The sequence below is a fragment of the Vidua macroura genome, chromosome 12, assembly GCF_024509145.1.
Source record: "Vidua macroura isolate BioBank_ID:100142 chromosome 12, ASM2450914v1, whole genome shotgun sequence".
Classification (NCBI taxonomy): domain Eukaryota; kingdom Metazoa; phylum Chordata; class Aves; order Passeriformes; family Viduidae; genus Vidua; species Vidua macroura.
The window spans coordinates 8,072,247-8,091,940 of record NC_071582.1 but is presented as its reverse complement, the minus strand read 5'-3'; the positions used below and the strand labels follow the sequence as shown (position 1 = coordinate 8,091,940).

Sequence of the window (19,694 nt, the reverse complement as noted above, 5' to 3'; positions counted from 1 at the left end):
TTTATAAACAAGACTAATATTTGTCATTGATTTTAATAATGTGTTCTGACGGGATTTGATATACGCTCTGAAAAAACCCATGCTTTCAGTCATACTCTCGGCTCCTCTGCACCACCAGAAACTCAGAGTCACCGCTGTTCGTCACCACCGAACTTTCTGTCTGGAGGCCGGCGTTTGCTGGCACGGGAGGCGCGGGCACAGCCCCCGCTCCGTCCCCGCCGCTCGCCCCCGTGCCGCAGGGAGCGCCGCTGTTTGCGGGGCCCTTCCCGTCCCTTCCTGCTTCCCCAGGATCGGGCACTGCCGTGAAATAGCTGCGAGGAGGGGGCGATGCGAAGGGCTCCCCCCGCCAGGGCGGCAGCGCGTTCCCATGGTGACGGCGTCCTGGCAACCGCTCCCGCTCCCGCAGCCCGGCCTGCGGCGGCCGCCCCGCTCCCAGCCGCTCCCATCCCATCCCATCCCATCTCATCCCATCCCATCCGCTCCGCGCAGCCGGCCGGGAGGGCGGGCGGACGGAGCCCCGGCTGCGCATCGGCGGTCACGGCGCTCGGGAACGGCCGCTCTCGCGGCGGCAGCGGGCCCGGAGCGGAGCGGGGCTCGGCCGGCGGCGGGGATGCGCGGGAGCGGCGGGCAGCCCTGCCCTGCCCTGAGCCAGCACCGGTGAGTGAGCGCGGAGGCTGCCCGGCTCTGTCCCCCCGTGTTGCATGGCCATAGAGTGGTATCTGCACCGCGGTGTCCTGTCGGCTGTCGTACACCCGTGTCCCCGCAACCTTCGCCGCGCCCACCGGTGACCCCCGAACCGCGGGGCCTGGACCCCCGGTGGGGCCGATCCGCGGGCACGGCAGGGCAGGGCAGGGCAGGGCAGGGCAGGGCAGGGCAGGGCAGATCGGTCCGCCGCGATCCCCCCTACCACGGCGGCTCGGCACGGGCCAGCACCGGGGCCGATCGCACCTATTTCTCCAGAGGGCCCCCGGCCCGGCTCGGAGCCCCCCGGCCTGGCTCGGAGCCCCGGGCACGGTCACCGCGCTGCCGGGGGAGCCCCTCCGGCTCCCATCGCGGAGCGCGTGTTCACGAGTGCCACAGCCGCGCCCAGGGGCTCGGCACGGGGCTGGTTCTCCCAGAGCTGCCGGGCTCTGACCCATCCCTTTGCTGAGCTGCAGCACAGGCACTTTTTCGCTTACTCCGAAGCGTTGCCCCAGCGCACTTCAGAGTAACACTGGGAAGCATCTGGCGGCTCCCGGGGTGGTGCCGTCACACGCTCCCTGTACAGCAACCAAAGCGGTTTCTATTTTAAGAAGGAAAGAGTGATTAAAGTGTTTGCCGAGGCAGGTATTTCAGTCTGCTTTGATTCCCGTGTGACTTGTGGCAAGTCACATAGCCCGCCTCGTGCTTCACTTCCCTACCAGCAAGAGAAGGAAATGGTATTTTCAGGGATAATAATGCTTCCTACCTCACAGGCATATTGTGAGAATGAATGTGAAAAACACTCCGAGGTGCGCAGACATTATAGCATTAGTTGTAGATTATCATGGAAGATGGGAAACTGAACACTACAGGTATGATTATCATTCAAAACAGAAGAAATGGAGATCCCACAGAAAATAAACATGCAAGGCAGTCTGAGAAGTGGGGAAGGGATGCCACAGCACAAATAGCAAGGAGTGAACTGCACATTGCTAGAACTATCTCTTCATCACATCCCATGGATGCGTTTTTTTGTCCAAGCTTTTACACATCTTATGTGAGTGATTTAAAGAAACACTAAGGAAGCACTGCACATTTGTATGGAAAACTTGCCTTAAGTATCAAGTGAACTGTTATTTTTGGCAATCAGGCATATCATTTCCAAATAGGAAAAAACTTGTATCTTGTCCATGTGACAAGTATATTTGGAATATTCAGTAACTTAAATCAGTCAGCCCAAATTTACTGGGTTACTACATTATGACTTAAATTGCTTATAGCAGTATCAAGCAGGAAACAATATTATTAAAAAAAAAAATCAAGCACCTGTAACCAGTATTTTAACTGGTATCTTATTTGATCCCAGTTTACTGCCATTGAAAGAGCCATGTGAAATTATACTCCTCTTATAGAACATCCTATGGTTTCTATTTACTAGTATAAGTTGGTATTACACTCATAGAGAAGGAATTTGCCATTAGTTCTGACACCTATTTGTTAATTGCAAATATCTCCAAACTGCAGCAAAGTTTTGTACAACTGCCAATCAAAGTCTTAGACCCTTTCTGGCTGTTGGATCAGATCAAGAAATCTCATATCTGATGAGATGCTTCACCACATACTGAGCAAAGAGAAAGGAATGAGAAGTTCATTTGTGCAACTTCTGTTTCATAGCCACACTTACTCCAGATATTTGCATTTAGCTGCATTTCTCATGGTAGACTGGCAGAAAGAGTTAAGACTTCATACAAACCTATGCTTAGCTTGCTGCAAACATTATTTTCCAGCTGATAATAAATGGGTACTGAAGGCTGTGAGACTAAAGCACTGTTTGGCTGGTTTTTGTAAGGTGTATTTCACTAAATTTCACTAAGAGGCTGCTAGATGTATGGACTTTAATATTTTTTCTTTGTTTTTCTAGGTAGGATCCAGTGCTTTGCTGCTGCGTGCACACAGCTCTTCCCAAATCAGTGGGATAATTCTTGTGTTTACAGCTAAATTGCGCTTAAAAGCTTCAATGCATCAAGATGGTTAAAATGTGTTAAGGCCCAGAGGTCTCAGGCCCACTGAGAACTGGGTGCCTGGTGGTGTGACCTGCTGCAGTCTGGTGGTGTGACCAGGAGGAACCCCTTGCAGAGTGCTGGCATTCCTTAAAAATCCAAGAACTGGGAAATGACGAGTGTGAGGAGCAGACTGCAGAACTGGACATTCAGTGTCTGTGCAGGACTTTGAATGCAGAAGTCACCACCATGACCCCCAGCTCTTATACTGTGCTTTTTGCTTATAGCCATGTAAGAACCTAAACAAGGAGGTAGGTATGGTTATCTCTCTTACATATAGGGAAACTGAGTTATTACTCACAGAAATAACTTGTCCTAAGTCAACAGGATCAGAGATTGAACAAGGAATTCAATTCAGACCTCCTGAATTCCTCTCTGGTGTCACTGCTGCTCAGCAACCCAGCTTCTCTTAAAACTGTTTTTTTTTTTCTAATTTGTAGTTTCTGAAGCGCCGTGCTATAAATAGAACACACACACTGTGACAATGTTTGCTCTCTGCTCTCAGGCAGTTCTTTCATACATTTCTAAAGCACAAACATGCTTTGCATTTTGAGATCTCAGAGGGTAGCCCTATTGCTTCTTCACTATCGATATTCGACTATTGTATTTCCATAACCCCATCTTTCTCACATTGCACAGGATTTCATCAGCAATTGTAAGGTTCTTTTCATACATTAGCCTTTATTTTGTAGTGAGGATTTTAGGTTCCCAAGGAGATCAGGCTCAGGACATACTACTTCTCTTTATACTTAAAAATGTTTTTTGTTTTATGTAGGGGAGATTAGTTTGATTTGATTGAGGCTAATATATTTTTCATTAATTTCTGGAAGTGGACAAAGCTGCTGAGCCAGGTACTGGTCTCAGTAAGACACTAAAATATCTTTCTGAAGCCATTTAATAGTCCTACTCTGCTGCAATGTCTGTCACAGTCTGGCTGGCTGTGTCTAAAAATTAAAACCAGAATTTATATTCTTACCATAGAAGAATTTACTTATAACATAAAGTATGGTCATTTAGATTTGAAGACAAATTAATACAAGACTCAATTTTAATAAACTATACTGATGTCACACATTTTATTTAGGTTTTATTTAGGTTTCTGCCAATGCTTTTATGAGAAAAACATCTTACTCCTAGTAATCTGCTGTCATGAAACACTTGTATTTGATTTTCCAGTCATTATTTTCTTAAGTTTTATGATCATCCTGTAGACTTTATTATTAATTGATTAATGATGTCAGAGACCAGTAGAAGACTGGGGACAATAACTTTGTTTACCTCTGCCCTGCCAAACCAATTCTGTGGGTCAACGGCAGATTTCAGTTTCAAGGCTGTCAACCTTGTCTTTTCAAGAGTATAATTTTCACTATAAAAAGCTTTTTAGCAGTTTTTAGTCTTCATTCTTTTGTATTAATTTTTGTTTGCATTTATTGCATTAGCAATATTTGGATGCTAAGATCACCAGTGTCAGCATAATATTACACTTAACTTAAAGGTGCACTGAAAGCAAAAGCTTTAAGTCATTTCAGTTCCAGCTATTCAGTAATTCAATTTGTACTTTTTCAACAGACATAAATTATTGACCAGAGAATGGCCCACCGAAGTCCAATCTTCCCAACTCTTGCCCCTTCTGAAAGGTACAGTCTGGAATAAAAAAACAAAAATCTTCATAATGCAGAGTATTATGTATCTCTTATTTCCCTCTATACAGTAATGCTGTGACCTGGGACTTTGGCATTAGTGTACAATGCAAAGTGAAATACCATAAACATTCAAATCATAGCCCAAATCACAAGCCCTTACTCAGCTTTTACTTAGCCATTTCCCAAAGAAGTTCAATAGTCTAAATCTCACTGACTAGAAGTCCAAGAGCAGTTCAGCCAGTGTTCAAATAGCATGGAATGAGTTGTGAAAACAAAGAGCCAAAAGTGACCTTTGTTGGAATCCTCATACATCTCTATCAATAAGTCCTCTCTTTCAGCCTAGGTGGAGAAAACTCTATGGTATATTCTTCCAGGGCAAGGCCCTGGCGATTTCCCTGAAGGGTTCAAAGGATTCCACAACCATGGTCAAACTGAACTGCTAATTTGGCTCATTAACAGGAAACAAAGTGAGAATACACAGTAAATAAGAGTTCCTAGGAAAAAGATCTTTTCTAAAGTGAGGTTGAACTTGTATCCTCCACTTATGCTTCTGAAAATATTGTTATTCTTTACAGAACATAGTGGCAGGAAAAGGTTGCATGCATTACCAGCCTCATTTTATTACTTTCAGCACCCATGAGCTCCACTGCTTTCTATGGGAGCTATTCAATGCAGACCACTCTTCAAAAATCTAGATAATTATTCAAGGTACCCAAATGTAAGCTATTCTGGGGGAAAATTTAACTTCTAAGCCTATGAGAAGCTTGTCATAAATTTGGTCTCACCTCAGTTTCTATGCCCACATATGCTCCTGTCCAGTTTGCAGGGGAACAAGCTTCTGTATGGTATTAGAGGCTAGCTATAGAGACAGAAAAGGGATTGACACAAGCTACTCCTTTTTAATTCTGATCTGCTTTCATTTAATTTACAATACCTACCTTCAACTGTTACAGTTTTGATTAAGCCTGAAAACTGTAAAGACAAATAACATTACTTTTGAAACTCAGTAGAAGGGTTTGAATTTGGACTCTTAATCAAATTATGGTTCCGATTTGTAACTACTTTTGTTATGCTAATGTTCTTTCCTGAAGATCCCATGCTTTTGTAAGCTTCCTTAAAGACCATGAAAAAAAGCCAAGACACCCGGTAGCCAACACAGCACCCACTTATTTGTAGCAGTGGTCACTCTCTGTGGGTGTATTTTGGGGCTTCTCCCCAGCACTGCCGGTACTCAGACAGTGTCACACTGTCTCCAGTGCAAAGGCATCGCAGAGTTTTGTGTGAGTACTTAACAAGATGTGGATATTCTTCCCCTCTAGACGGGTCCGAAACATCCCGCTGCACAGCCAGGCACTGACAGCGGTCCCGCTGGCATCGGCCAGCCTGGTGGATCAGCTGGAGGACAGAATCCTGAGCCATGAGAAAACAACAGCGGCTCTTGTGGAACACGCTTTTCGCATTAAGGAGGACATTGTTTCCACGCTGCACAGAATGCAGAACAAAGGGGGGGGTGACCGGTTGGCAAGGCAACTCCTGGAGGAGCACATCCGAAACATTACTGCGATAGTGAGGCAGCTCAATCGGGACATCGAGGTATGGCAAGAATGTTGCACAGCACTCATGCCATCTCAGCTACTTACTGCTGCTAATTTCCTAACAAAGTTTACCACGGGATAAGTAAAGGTCAGACAAGGTCTGAAGATCCAGTAAGCTTATAAATTGTTTTTACAACTTGAAAAAGTGTTTGCAAATTACATAATTCTTTCGGTGGCTATGAAAATAGCACAGGATATTAGCATATAAACACAGGAGCCTTTGTGGTTCTAATAAGCTTGCTTTCAAAAGCTGCACTGGAAAATCTTGGAAAAATGAATTAATGTGACACTAATACCCAGCTCAACTTCAGTCCAAAGGCTGTGCTGTATAAACACTAGGAAATGCCTTTGCTCTACAATAAACTTTCTTTCCCTTCCGACTCACTGACGACACGAAGTAACCAAACCCAAGTGCTCATTTTTATGACCTAATCCTAGGCAGACACATGACTTCATGTCTGACCTCTGCTGCAGTGAACAACAGGGGTGTGGTGGGGAAAATGAAAGGAGAAAAAAAAATTTAAGTTTCCATTTCACTGTCAAGTTATACTTTATATATATTATGGTAGTTGTATGCAGATTGGACTCTAATAATAAGAAATAATAGAATACCTAAAAGGTATCTGGTTTAGTACATTACAAGACAAAGCTTTGAAAAAAGTAATAATAAAATGGTATCTGAGGATACTGAATTACTGAAAAATAATGAGTGACATTTAAAGTGTACATTAAATGTGACATACTGGGGTTTTATTTGCATATGAATGTTCTGTAGATGCTGCAGGAACAGATACGTGTCAGAGACAATCTCAGCTATGGAACAAATTCTACCCTGAAGAGTCTTGAAATGCGGCAGCTTTCTGGCCTAGGAGATCTTCGGGGAAGAGTTGCAAGGTAAAAGTCCCCATGGGAACTGTGTTTTGGGGGCTAGCTAATCTTGTTTTAATCCTGAAGTATTAATGATAATGGGTTGAATTCAACTTTGGCAAAATTCCAAGGATAATTTTGCTCTGCGTTTTCAAGAAAATGAATAATAATGCTTTGCATTCCACTATTACATATTAAATTTGACAATATCACCCTTAATTCCTAAAATTCCTGAAATTAGTTCTAAATAAATTATTTCAAATTCCCTAGGAAATTGGATTTGGTTCAGCTTTTAAAAAGTACGGTGGTTAGACTCGTGTCTTTGAAACACGTTAATTAGCACAATTATAAAGGCAGCACGGAACAATCTGCACTTGTGAAGAACAAAACAGTTGCACATTTTTGCATATATTTTAGAAATAAAAATCTGCACATTCAGTTAGTGGTTAGCCATATTAAATCCCACATGGGCTATATGACACATAAGGAACAGAAAACTGTACAGTGACAGAAGTTTCACAGGCTGCCCAAAGCTCCTGCTTACAATTCTGCGGCCACACAGACTTTAGCTGTGCCATCAATGACACATTTACAAACCCCAGCACAACATTTGCTTAAGTGCCTGTAAAGTTGAACACAAAAGGCAGAGGATGTGTAAGCTACAGGAAAAGGACATAACCTGGCCTACAGCTGCTTGGGTAATAACTTCAGTGGAGTTATACTTGCCCATTTTGTAGAAAATAATTTAGAGGTTTCAAAAAAAATTAAACAGTTAGTAAGCTATGCACTATCCTTTAGCAAACACAAATAAACTAGTTTATTTTTTTCAAATCAAAAAACTGATGGAAAAACCGATAGAAAGATACACATACACGTATCTATCCTGCTGAGAAGTCATCCCAAAATGTACCTGCTTAGATCTTCCTGCTTCTTTCTATAAAAATACTTTGAGATCATACTACATCCTGAGAGGGGTTCTGTATGGAGCAGCACTGTTACTGACACCTTGGGAAGCAACGTGTGGTGCCTTTGCCCTCAGTCAGGGAACCCAAGAGAAGAAACTTGTGCTGGCATGAGTGTCACTGCGGGGCCCTGTCCTGGCCCGAGCACTTGGTGTGGGAGGGTGGGGATGGGCACAGGCTGTGCCAGGGCTTCTTCCTTTATTTCCTTAGGGCACCACCCTTCTGCTGTGCCTGGGTTGCAATTTATCTGCAAATTGAATGAGATTATACCCATGTGCCTTATGTCAGACTGTGTGATGAATGCAGGTTATCTGTATTCATTCCAGTAAGAGAATCAGTTTATTGCCCTTTAAGTGCTACCTTCCATACTGCATTCTATGCTTCTATTCAGCATGTTCTTAAAAAAAAAAATCCCTGAATGAGGAAAAAAAGTCTTCCTTTTATGAGAAAACAATTTAAAGCAGTGGTCCATGAGAGAAACTAATTTGCCTTTATTTACAAACATATTCCACTTTGAAATTAGTGTTCCAGTGAATAATGATTATAGAACTAACTGGAGATTATGGTCAAGACAGTGGTTTGTTTTGTCTTTGGCACAATACAGAGACTTTCCTTGAGATAAACACCTTCTGATTACTATAGCCAATGTTCCTTATATAAAATACACTTTAATCACTTAATGTAATTTTACCTCTAGTGCTGCTAGCTTTCAGATGAGTTCAGAGTGAAACATGAGAAACACAATCAAGTTAGTGTGGGTTACCAACTTCCTGTGCATCAGCTTTCAGCCACAGCAAAGGTACATTGAGAGGCTCAGGCTGCAGTAGCTCTGAGTGCTGTGTTTGCTCCAGGCTGGCAGCATGCAGGACAGTGGGAATCAGCTTAGACAGTAAATCCCAAAGCATGAGCCCTTTGTCATGTAATAACTTTAGTGTCCATCTTAGGATTCTGGTCAAATTTCCGTTCCAGTAATTTCATGCATACTAAACATCCTATTCAAGTTCCATATTGGAGAGAAGGGTGTTTATTTCCTAACACCAACTGTACTGTAACATGTCAATATATCATCAAACATCTCTCTCATTATTTCTTGGGGGCTAGTGCTGTTAATGATGGGAACAAGGGATCCCTACATGCACGTGCATTTCTGGAGCACAGCCCCAAACCCCACTCCCCACTGCTCTGCAGGAGTGAGATTCCAACATACCTCACTCACATCACAGAATCAACTAATTTTGCTATCAGAAGGTGACAGACTACACATTACAGCTCATGTCTCTGGATCTTTTCTCAATAAGCACAGTTTACTGGTGAATTTGTAAAGCATTATCACAGCCCTGAATTATTGCTAAAAATCACCATTATTATTAACTTTAAGAAAAAAATATTATCTCTATAAATTTCAGCGATGCATTAGCAGAAAATTAGATCGATGCCAGTACATCATATTCTCCAGCCTCCTGTCTCTTATGTTGTCAATTTTATATTATACACATTTACCAATTCTTTTTCTAGTGATAAAAGATCATAACTTTCATTAGTGCTTTATCATTTATTTAGAGAATTACTTGTAGATAATGAGTATTTGTATGGAAAGTTTAAATCCAGCAGCCTGGTTGGAATGATAGCAATAGCTCTTCAATAAAAGCTTCCTGAGAGCTGAAACATCCAGAGAAATGGCAACTATGTGGGTTCAAATTGGACCTACTTTGCATATATAGATGAATTTTTTATCTACATTATAGACTGATTCATTTCAGACAACCTGGACTCATTACACGTAGGCAGATTTTCCTGCTGCACAGATTATGAGTCTGATGCATCTGGGCTGCACCACATTGACAATCTCCCCAAGAGCAATAAATGTGCTGCGCCCTGGCCCTTGCTGTGTGGGAGGTGGCACCACGAGGGCAGCTCTGGGCTCCCTGCCCCAGGCCAGCACAATCCACCAGCTCTGCTGCTCTTGCCCAGTGCCCCCGTGGCATTTCAACTTGCTTTTCACTACTTGTTCTCCAGCTACTTGTTTTTCACTGAAACACTGGCATTTTAATTGAAACGTCTCCTGTTGTAATAAACCAGGAACATTAAAAGCTCTCTCCATACCATTACAGCATATGCTTATAGCAGCCAGCTGCAGAGTACTGGCAGTTCTCATTTTATCTATGCCCCACTGATACTGAATGGAGCACCTACTCGTCTTTTGATTTCCTTGATGCTGAACACTAATATTTTCTTCCAGGTCAAAACCAATCGTGTTTGTGAGTGTATACAACAGATATAGAAGATAAACCAAAATAATCTGATCTATGCATACCTGGCAGACATTAAATTCACACAGTCAGAATATTAATGTTTCAGTTACCATGGAACTACATGAACCCTTTGACCATATAACTGAATTCCATGAAGAAGAGAAATGCTCTGTGATTAAACCCAAAACACTAATTTACTTTAAAAACATTCACAGGTGCTTGCTGATTAATTTTGCTTCATTAGTTTCAAAGCTGTTGCTTTTTATATTTTCTGCCATGCCTCAGAGAAACAAAACTAACCATTTTTTGGAGCCACAACCATTTTTTGGAGCCACAACCTTTTGGTGACTAGATGCAGAGGATTCCATTCCTCTGATTCTCTCTGATTGTAATGACATGGAGACATTTGGCTTCTCTCATCTTTCTAAAGAAACTGCCTGATTGTGAGCCCTAAAAGCTTTTCACTGATATGTAAACCCTAGCCAGGCTCCCTGCAGATATTACTAACAGGTCTCACAATGCTGAACTGCTACACTAGAAATTAATTTCCTCAAGTTTTATAATGCCTATTTTGCATTACTGATTATTTTCGTATTGGAACTGTACCATAGTAATAAGCAGATGCTCCTTTTGTCATTTTAGCTGTGACTTTCCCTTCATGTTTAATGATAATGGCAATTCCTGTAACTGAGGTGATGAAAATGCATGTTGAAATGAAAGCCTTCAAACTGAAATGTGACTAAAAAGATGACAAAGTGTGTCACTGGTTTAGGTAATGACTTAACATGCCTCAGCTTGTTCCATTTTAGTGCCTTTTTCTCCCTAAAGTTGTAACTGCTGTCTGTTCCTCATCAGTTTCCTAGATCAAATTTGGTAACACTGATGATTACATATTTCCCTTAGCAAAAAAAAAAAAAATTAAAAAAAAAAAAAATATATATATATATACATGAGTCATACTTCACAGAGGTCTTATTCCTGAAATCACAGTACTCATATTTTTACAGCTCAGTCAATGCCCTTAATGCATTACTGTAGATGAAATCCACCTGATCAAATTATTTTAAAAACCTGGTAGAAAACACACATGTTCTATAGCATATTTATCCTAAAAATGTTACAGCATCAAGAAGTGTTCCAATGTGACAAAAGGAAACAATAATTATTATGTTCCAGGACTTCATTTTACAGCTTTTTCTGAGACAAAATTGCCATTGCTTTCAATGACAATTTATTTATTCACCTAAATAAAGACTAAGAACCATAAAATTTGCCCCACATTGTTAGCTACACATATTAGCTGTGTACTACTATTTCACAAATAAAAATACAAAGCTACAATAATGAAAAAATGGTCCTCAGTTATTTAGGCTACTAATCATGTAGGGGAATGCATACACACCTTACCAGATATCTTCTGGAGTATTACAAAAAGACATGGAAATGAAATTCTGCGTCTTTGCATTTCTGATGTGATTTCCCTGAGTGATAACACAGCCTACCCATATCACGTTAGTGCCAAGAACAATGGAATTTGTTTATCAGATTACTTGACCTTCAGGTCTCTTTGGGAGTTTGCTGAACACTATGAGATGTATTACCATTCTCGCAGTCTCAAAGACATTGCTTCCCTAGCCAGCCAGGAATTCCACAGAAATGGGCAGTATACAATGGGTAATTTTAAAAGCCTGGACCTTATATTCTATTTGGCTGGTGCTTTGTTTTTTTATCTATTCAAACAGGTGTGACGCTGGGTTAGCCAGGCTGTCTGCAGAGCATAAAATTACATATGAAAGACTTCAGAGTCTAAGTAAAGACCAACACACCTCCAAGCTGATCTTAGAATCTAAAATCAAAGAGGCAGAAATACAGGTATGGTATTTAGACCAAGGCAATCCCTGTACAGGTAAGAGTTCTAGTCTAATTCACACAGACTCCATTGCTGTTAATTATTATCCTAGGAGGTCACAGATTTTAAAAATGGAGAGGTGTATCTGCTCACAGTCTTTATTACATTGACCATTGGAACCTAGATGCATTACTGTACTGCTCTAACTGGAAAAGGTCCTTAATTTCTTCCTGCAGCATCTGTGTAGAAAGGATTAGTTTGTAAAGGCACATGCTCAACAAAACTACAACAATGCAAGCCTCTGTATCTCTTGCTGTATGTTTCAGCCTTCCCAGGATGATCCTATGTGTATTTGAACACAATTTTTGAAGGTCTGCAAAACAAAACTGGCTTTGGGTTCTGTGAATCCATTAATCTGTCTCTCAGGTTTCTCTTCCATTGGGTTTGAGAATGGAAGTGAGCACTAGATACAAGCAGAGACTTGGAGATATGTAGAATCCTTTTCCTTAATGTCACATCTCAAGGCCTTCCCATTTTCTTGGTCAACAAAAGTATTTTACATCTTCATTTTGCGGTGGGTAAAAAAAGGCTAAAATGCACTTTGCTTTCCTCAGAAGCCTCAGTGTAGTACATTAGCATGCCAGGAGCATGTTGTCATGCATCTTGTTGTGAACCAGAACAGTATGCTTTGAGAAAGTGGGATGGTTGTTTCGGTGACAAATATTCTCATGTAGTTATGACTTCTCCCCAGTTAAACCCAGCACTTCTATCGCTGCAGTGGCCCTTACACACAAAGTGATGGAGCACATCCCTCAGTACTGGCGGAGTGCTTTGGCACTTGTTTATTCTGATTATGTGGCAACTTGGAGATGTATGGATCATGCAAATTCAGCTCTCTAAAGGGGGGACCAGGCAGAGATTTTCAAGGTGAAACTATTCACATTATTTAAGGCAAAAAAATTTAGCGTTTTCAAAATGCTGATACTTTCACATTGAGAGATAGTATGATAGTCATGATAAAGTAAAATATGCAAATTCAATAATTTTTGAAATGTTAGCAAAAGTGAGCTCTCTGTTAGACCTCCTCTACTGTTATGAAAATGCCCCAAATGAAACTGTGATGAAATATTGTTGAAAAATAGAGAATTCTGAACTTTGTTTCAGATTTCTCATCTGCTGAGCAGAGTAGAGCAATCGATAATGCAACAAGAAGCAAAGCTGAAGATTGCCTACAAAGAGAGCAACCAACAGCTGCAAGTTCTGGACACAAAGTAAGTGCCTAGGGAAGCCTTGCTGCTGCCAGTTCCTTGGGAGTAGGGCCTCCATTTTCCCAGTCTGGCCTCAGTTTTCCCAGTCTGACTGGTATAATCTTCAGGCCTGTAAAAGCAGGAACCTCTATGAATATGTGTGTTTGCTCCACAGATATTACAAAAGCTGACTGTGAAGAGGTCAAGAGGACTTGCTTTCACCAAGAACTCTGCCCCTGATGTGGTTAGGCAATTCCAAAATGTTGATTAAGTTCCTAGTTAAGTACTCAGGCAGAACTTGTATTAAAGGACACAACTAAGGGTTTTTGTCAGAGTGGCCTGGTGCCTTTCTATAAGAACTGTCTGAAGCAATGAATGCTGGAGGTGGCTGTCCAGGGAAGGGGAAAAAGTTCAACTGAAGCAAGCAGAAAGCAAGCCACAGCACTCACAGAGTGCTACTGCTTTAAGCTGGCTTCAAACATGAATACAACTGAAATACCTAAATTATTAGTGATTAGATACTCTGTACTACCAGACATTACATGGGGTCCTTATATTCTATTCAGATGTTAACTCCTGTCCAGGCATTTCACTCAGTAGCAGTCCTGGTATAAGCCATCCACATCCTCATTTCTTACTACTTATCACCATCCTCCTGCAAAGCAGGTTTCACATATTCACTGGAGAAAAGAAACAGTTTCCCTGACACAATTGGTTGGTGTAAAGTTGAGGTGGGTATAGGCAATGTCAGTGGATCTACAGGAACCAGCATTGTCACCAGAATAAGTGGCTACCAAATCTATGCTTGGATTTGATACATACGTACATAAAGTTTATCATCTGGATGGATGATCATATTCTGTTTTCAATGTCACAAAGAATTTTCATCTACTATGATACAAATTTTGTAATGTGTTTCATCTAAATTTGCTGTGAACTTTTACCTTTATTTTCTAAACCAATGTTACCATATCCAGTTTAATAGCCTTAAAATTCAAAGGCTCACCTTAATATGGTGTGAAGAATGTATTAAATGGCCATTTTGTGTTTTTATGAACACGTTCATAAAAAGTCACTGTTGAATGACCAGTTCTTCTCTTTTGTTTCTGCTAATTTCTGTTGTGCTCCTAGATTAAAAGATGCTATTGAGGAGCTCAGCAATCAGATTTTGTCTGCACGGAGCTGGCTGGAACAGGAACACGGAAGGACTGAAAAAGAGCTTGTGCAAAAAATCGACCAACTCTCACTGACTTTTAAGGAAAGCACTGTAAGTTTCATTCAAATGTCCTATAATCCTTCTCAGGAAGCATTCAAGAGCATTATTAATAACTAAGATGATGTAATTGAGATATTATTTGAGTAAGATTTTCAGATAGCCTCAGAATATGCCAAAGTCTCTTCATTGATATCAAGTGTAATACCTACAACCTGAGAATCTTTACATGAATCTGATCACGGCTAAATAGGTCAGTATTTTAACCTACACTAATCAAGCAATTTGAAATGATTTTATGAAAAATTGTAATTCCTTACATTTTGAATTCCAGATAAAAGATGATAAATCAGTATCTACTTCATATTTTAAAAAGGGCCACTGTTATTCCACATGCAGAGTAAATCATTAAAATTCTGTTTCCCGGCTCCAGGAAATGAGTGAGAGAGGTATTGAGATGAAATTCAACCAAATGGCAGAGAAAATTGAGAGAATAGAAGAAATGCAGAAGATAACCATGGAGGCACACGAAGCAAAACAGACTGAAGAAAAGATAAATATTCGAATTGTCAAACTTCAAAATGAGATAAATGAAGATATAAAAGAAATGAAAGCTGAAGTTAATGCTGGTAGGACCATAGTTATCCAGTTCTTTATTCTGAATTGTGGTGACAGTGATCCACTCACAGTAATATGCAAAATGTCTTTGCTTTTATCGAAGTAGTTTAAATACTTTTGGGGCAGATGTAATGGCTACACCTGTGGCATTAAGAAGGATTTTCACTAAGTGCAAAAATCAGAGCAATAAGGGGTGACAACCAGCTTAGAAATGCTCTCCCCAGAGCAGGCACAGCCATAGCTGGGCTGCCATCAGGGCAGCACACAGTTACACCCCATTTTCCTTCAGAACTTTTGCTGTGCTTCTAGAGCAAAGCAGGGCATTGTGGAAGTGCATTCTAGTAGCAATGATGTGACACTCTTGCTCCTCATGATGAACTAATGTTAATTCTCACCTGCAATTAGGGTTTGCAGCAATCTATGAGAGCATTGGGTCTCTACGGCAAGTTCTAGAAGCAAAAATGAAGCTGGACAGAGATGAACTACAGAAGCAGATCCACCAAATGAAGCAGGACGTTCCAAGATGGGGAGAAGCTGGACCATGACTGCAAGATTTTGTCTGAGAGATTAGTGTTTACCTGGCTAACTGGGCAGACTCCAGTGTTGTTCCAGTCTGTAATGCCAATTACCTGCATGTACCAAATGACATGCTGCTGCTGCTGCTGCTGCTGCTGCTGCTGCTGCTGCTGCTGCTGCTGCTGCACAGGTGTTTGCTCACAGCAGTAAATACAAGCTGTTCTTGGATAACTGGCAATGAGCCTGTGGAGCTGAGGTGCTGCTTTGCCACTGCACCACTCCAGTTGCTGTCAGGAAATTTAGCACTGTGTAAAACTGGAGTAATACATTGGTGAAGCTGGCACCTAGTTTGCTAAAGGCATTCCAGTTTTGCAGGCTTGATCAGGCAGCTATATGCTTTTATATGCACCTGCACCCCTCCACCTTAAAAAAAAAGGCAAGTTGCTATCATTTGCTTCATATGGATATGGCAAGGTTCTCCACCTTGATACAAATTACTTAGTTGAAATCAATGGACATTTTTACAGTGACCTTCTCTACAATTGACTTCCTGGGAAGACACAATTGGCACTAAACAGACCAATCTTCAAAATCAAGACAACATCAAAAAATCTTTGTTTAGGTTTGCAAATATCCTGTGTGTGAAAACTTGGTGGTGTTATATAATGTAGCTGTAGACTTAGATGATTCATAAACAACATAAGAAACAACTTACATGGTCTTAAGTATTGTAACCTTTTAAAATTAATAACCAAGGGGAGGTGACACAAGGTAAAAGATGTATATAGGGTATTTTTTACTAGGCATGTGTTCCTATGACTTGCTTCATTATATAGATAAAAACTTAGAATGAGTTGAAAACTAAAAGAAGGTGATAATCTAACCTAGTCTGGAGACTCTAATCTAAAATAAAATACAATTTATGATCTACTTAGAAAATTTCATTGAAGTAAAAAAAATGATTCATCATATTTAAGTAGACTTTAATAATTTAGCAGACTCAAATTGCTAATTGCGTTCACATTATTTCCAGATAATAATTTCCATTCCCAGATGAGATTACATATGAAAATCAGCACCCATGTGGCCTATTATCTAGATAGAAAAAAATATATGTTGCTTTTACTTCTTCATTCATGGCATGATATATTGCTCCTCATGTTTGTAAGCCATGCAGGATTAAACCCTCATGAAAAAATAAAAGACTTTATCCAGCATCCTATTAATTTATACTATTAACAGTAATTAATATACAAAAATAATATTAATTCACAGAATTTACAGTATTGTTAACCTAAATAAATTAATAGGATGTCTCTACACAGTCCTTAATTGACCTTTATTGACCTTTCATTTAGCTAGTAGTGGAAAAATATATTTTTAGTTGGAAAATCAGTGGCAAATATCACTTCCATAAAAGACATTTTGGTACACAGAGTCATCATATATAAAACAAACAAAGAATTTTAAAAACTGCTTCAAGAACTTACAGTCATTAACTTCAGTAAGTCAGTGTAGAATGTAGAAATCATGTAAATGCATACATCTTTACAGGATTAACACCTAAATTTATACTCACTTCCTCAATAGCTGAAAGTCATTGAAGTCTCAAAGACACATTAAGCATTTGCAGCTCTGGCTCCCAATGCTCTCTGATACAAACCAGGAATACCAGAGGCAGCTTTGTTATCATCCATGTCCTGTGAAATATATTTACAATGGCAGCTAAGGGGAAAGCCCAGTTCCCTAAAGAGAGACAATTAAATGCTTGTAGATATTTCTCAGGAATTGTCTTCAAAATTCAATCTTACTTCCTGTATGTATTCCTATTTATTCTTGAATATTTAGCCATGTGCAGTAGAAAAGCTATCACTGGTATTTTATTAAAAAAGAAGAAAAAAGAAAAAAAAAAGAAAATAGCAAAGAAAGAAACAAAAAGAGACAGACTAAAACCAGAATAATTTTAAAATTCAGTAATTGAAAGTCTGTACCTGAGAAAATCTGGTATGATATGAAGAGCATACAAGGAATCAGAAACACTTATATAGGACTTTATTAAATTGTTTCTCTTGTAAAAATCTTGTGTGATTGATCCAGATACAAAACACCACATGAAACCCTATCCAATTTTATGTTTTCTGCCTTAAAAAATGTTTTTTTTCCTAAATCTCAGCTAAAGCAAGTAAGTAAAAGCCCAAATAAAATAATACTCAACCTGCCAAGCAGTGTCTTCAATCTCTGAAGTGCCAAGTGCAGGGAGGCCCAGGTCAGCCATGACGTGTGGGCATTGTCTGCCAGGGAGTGCTCGCATGCGGTAAGGGAGTCCAGGGGAGAGAATCCTCTGACCATCCTAACATGTCAGGGCAAAATCCTCTCCTCAGACACAGCATCCCCTCAGGGGAGCAACTGTGAAGCCACCAGGGCAGTGCTGCAGACACTGAGCTATGGAAGCTTGGTTTTGCCAAATGGAAACTGATTCTGAAAGCTGACCTGCAGAGATCCTGTAAAGCCAAATAGAAGGAAACAGCAGTGCTTGAAAGCACAGCTGCCCTTTTTCTTTTTCCTTCCATGCTGATGTCCAATGGGATTCCTGTGTTCCAGTCCTTCAGGGACACCACTTTTGATAGTGGATATAATGTGCTTTCTTTGTAGTGCTCATGTTGTGAGTCTTGGGTTTGTGCACCAAGTGCAAGCCTGCCAAGGCCACCGAAGGAACAAGGGACTGAGGCAGTGCTTGTGTGGATGGCACTTGAGCCACAGAATGAGACTTGGGAAAGTATAATACTAGGTGTGCACAAAATACTGTTTAAATCACAAAGTTCACTGACACAACCATAAACTCACTAAAAGAAGGACTGGGAGGAGCCTTAGGAAGTCATCTGCTCCACCTCTCCACTTTGAAATAGACCCAACTCTACCTAAAATATTTGCTGTAGACACTTCTGTAACTTGCTTATAACAATATTTTAAGAATAAGACATTGATTAATGCAGTCTATTCCACTGCTTAAAGAAGATTGCCTTGCCACCCAAATATCTAAACTAGGACAAGACATAATAGCCTTAAATTTCAAGCACAGAGGACACAAAACCTAATTTATTACATTCTTTCCTGTCTGTTCATTAGTTTTTTAAGGCAATCTGTGTATAATAAATGAAGCTTCACAGGGATATTTGCCCAATATTTCTTAATTTTTTTCTCCTTCCTACACCCATATAAAACCCACCAAACCAGCAACACCCAGCCTAAAGAAACCACCACCACAAAATCCCCAAAGCAGCCAAAAGCAGACCATTTGCTCTCAAGAAGTTTTAAAATCTTTCTTTTGTCAACTATTTCACATGCATGAGGCTTAATTCACTTGCAGTGTGCAGACCATACTATTCAGTCAGCTATGTAGCACATACTGAGTGTCATAAGTTAAACTCATTGGAAAATGTTTAACTGGGGTACATGGCTTGTACATTAGCATGTGATACCACAATAGAACCATGGTACTGTGCAGTGAGGACTTGGCTGGAATCAGAATGATGTCAGTAATTACAGAGCAGTTGTGCTGTTTATACTCATTAAACAAACCAAAGGAATGGTGCGAGTAAGAAGTTGAAAGGATGACCCTAACTTCCACCTGCAGTTGTTTATGTAGTAAGTTTTGTGCTGTGGATACCTTTATACTGTGGATATCTTTGTCATTACAATCTGATATAGTTCAATAGACTGTTGCCATGTTAGAGAAAAGCAGTCTGAATGATAATGAAGAACAGTATATTTCTGTAACATCAATTTAAACTGAAATGCAAAATTTTCTTCTTTTCTCAATTTCTGTTCTGTGTTCCACCTCCACGAGCATCTGGCCGTCTGGGGCAGAGTGTTCTCTGTATCTATGAATTAAAGTGCTCATTAGACATGTCTTCCACTAATGGAAACGTCTAATAAGAGACAGATGACAATCTGATGAAGCCCTCCTATGTGTAGGGGAGGAATTCCTCCTGTCACGCTCCCTGCCGGGTAAGAAACTCGGAGGCAAATTTGAAAGGAACCAAGGAAATTGGGCGCCCGGCCTCTCCCCAGCTTGCCACAGGGTGTCACTGTTACTCCTGGCAAGTGAAGGACGGGGCTCGAGGAACCTGTGTGATCCATAGATGCTGCAATCCCACTGGGACGGGGCTGGAAATATTACCATGTACTTTG

General features: G+C 40.6%; 1 protein-coding gene across 2 annotated transcripts; it reads left to right on the top strand.

Annotated features, from left to right (window-relative positions):
• The first annotated feature begins 437 nt into the window (after positions 1-437).
• On the top strand, positions 438-16,433 carry FAM81A (family with sequence similarity 81 member A). Of its 2 annotated transcripts, none has more exons than XM_053988412.1 (10): positions 438-657; positions 2,607-2,992; positions 4,311-4,378; positions 5,704-5,977; positions 6,755-6,873; positions 11,803-11,932; positions 13,074-13,180; positions 14,288-14,423; positions 14,803-14,998; positions 15,393-16,433. In XM_053988412.1, exons 3-10 carry the CDS (start codon positions 4,332-4,334, stop codon positions 15,530-15,532), a joined length of 1,149 nt encoding a protein of 382 aa, XP_053844387.1. In that variant the 5' UTR covers positions 438-657; positions 2,607-2,992; positions 4,311-4,331; the 3' UTR covers positions 15,533-16,433. The 2 variants fall into 2 exon arrangements, with proteins under 2 accessions (XP_053844387.1, XP_053844386.1); XM_053988411.1 differs by having other exon boundaries at positions 2,603-2,992.
• Positions 16,434-19,694: the final 3,261 nt, after the last annotated feature.

Excerpts from the sequence above, each read along its gene's own strand:
- FAM81A (XM_053988412.1), top strand. The coding sequence starts at position 4,332 with ATGGCCCACCGAAGTCCAATCTTCCCAACTCTTGCCCCTTCTGAAAG. Across the intron at positions 4,379-5,703 it reads ACTCTTGCCCCTTCTGAAAG|ACGGGTCCGAAACATCCCGC; the intron begins GTACAGTCTGGA and ends CTTCCCCTCTAG. Across the intron at positions 5,978-6,754 it reads AGCTCAATCGGGACATCGAG|ATGCTGCAGGAACAGATACG; the intron begins GTATGGCAAGAA and ends AATGTTCTGTAG.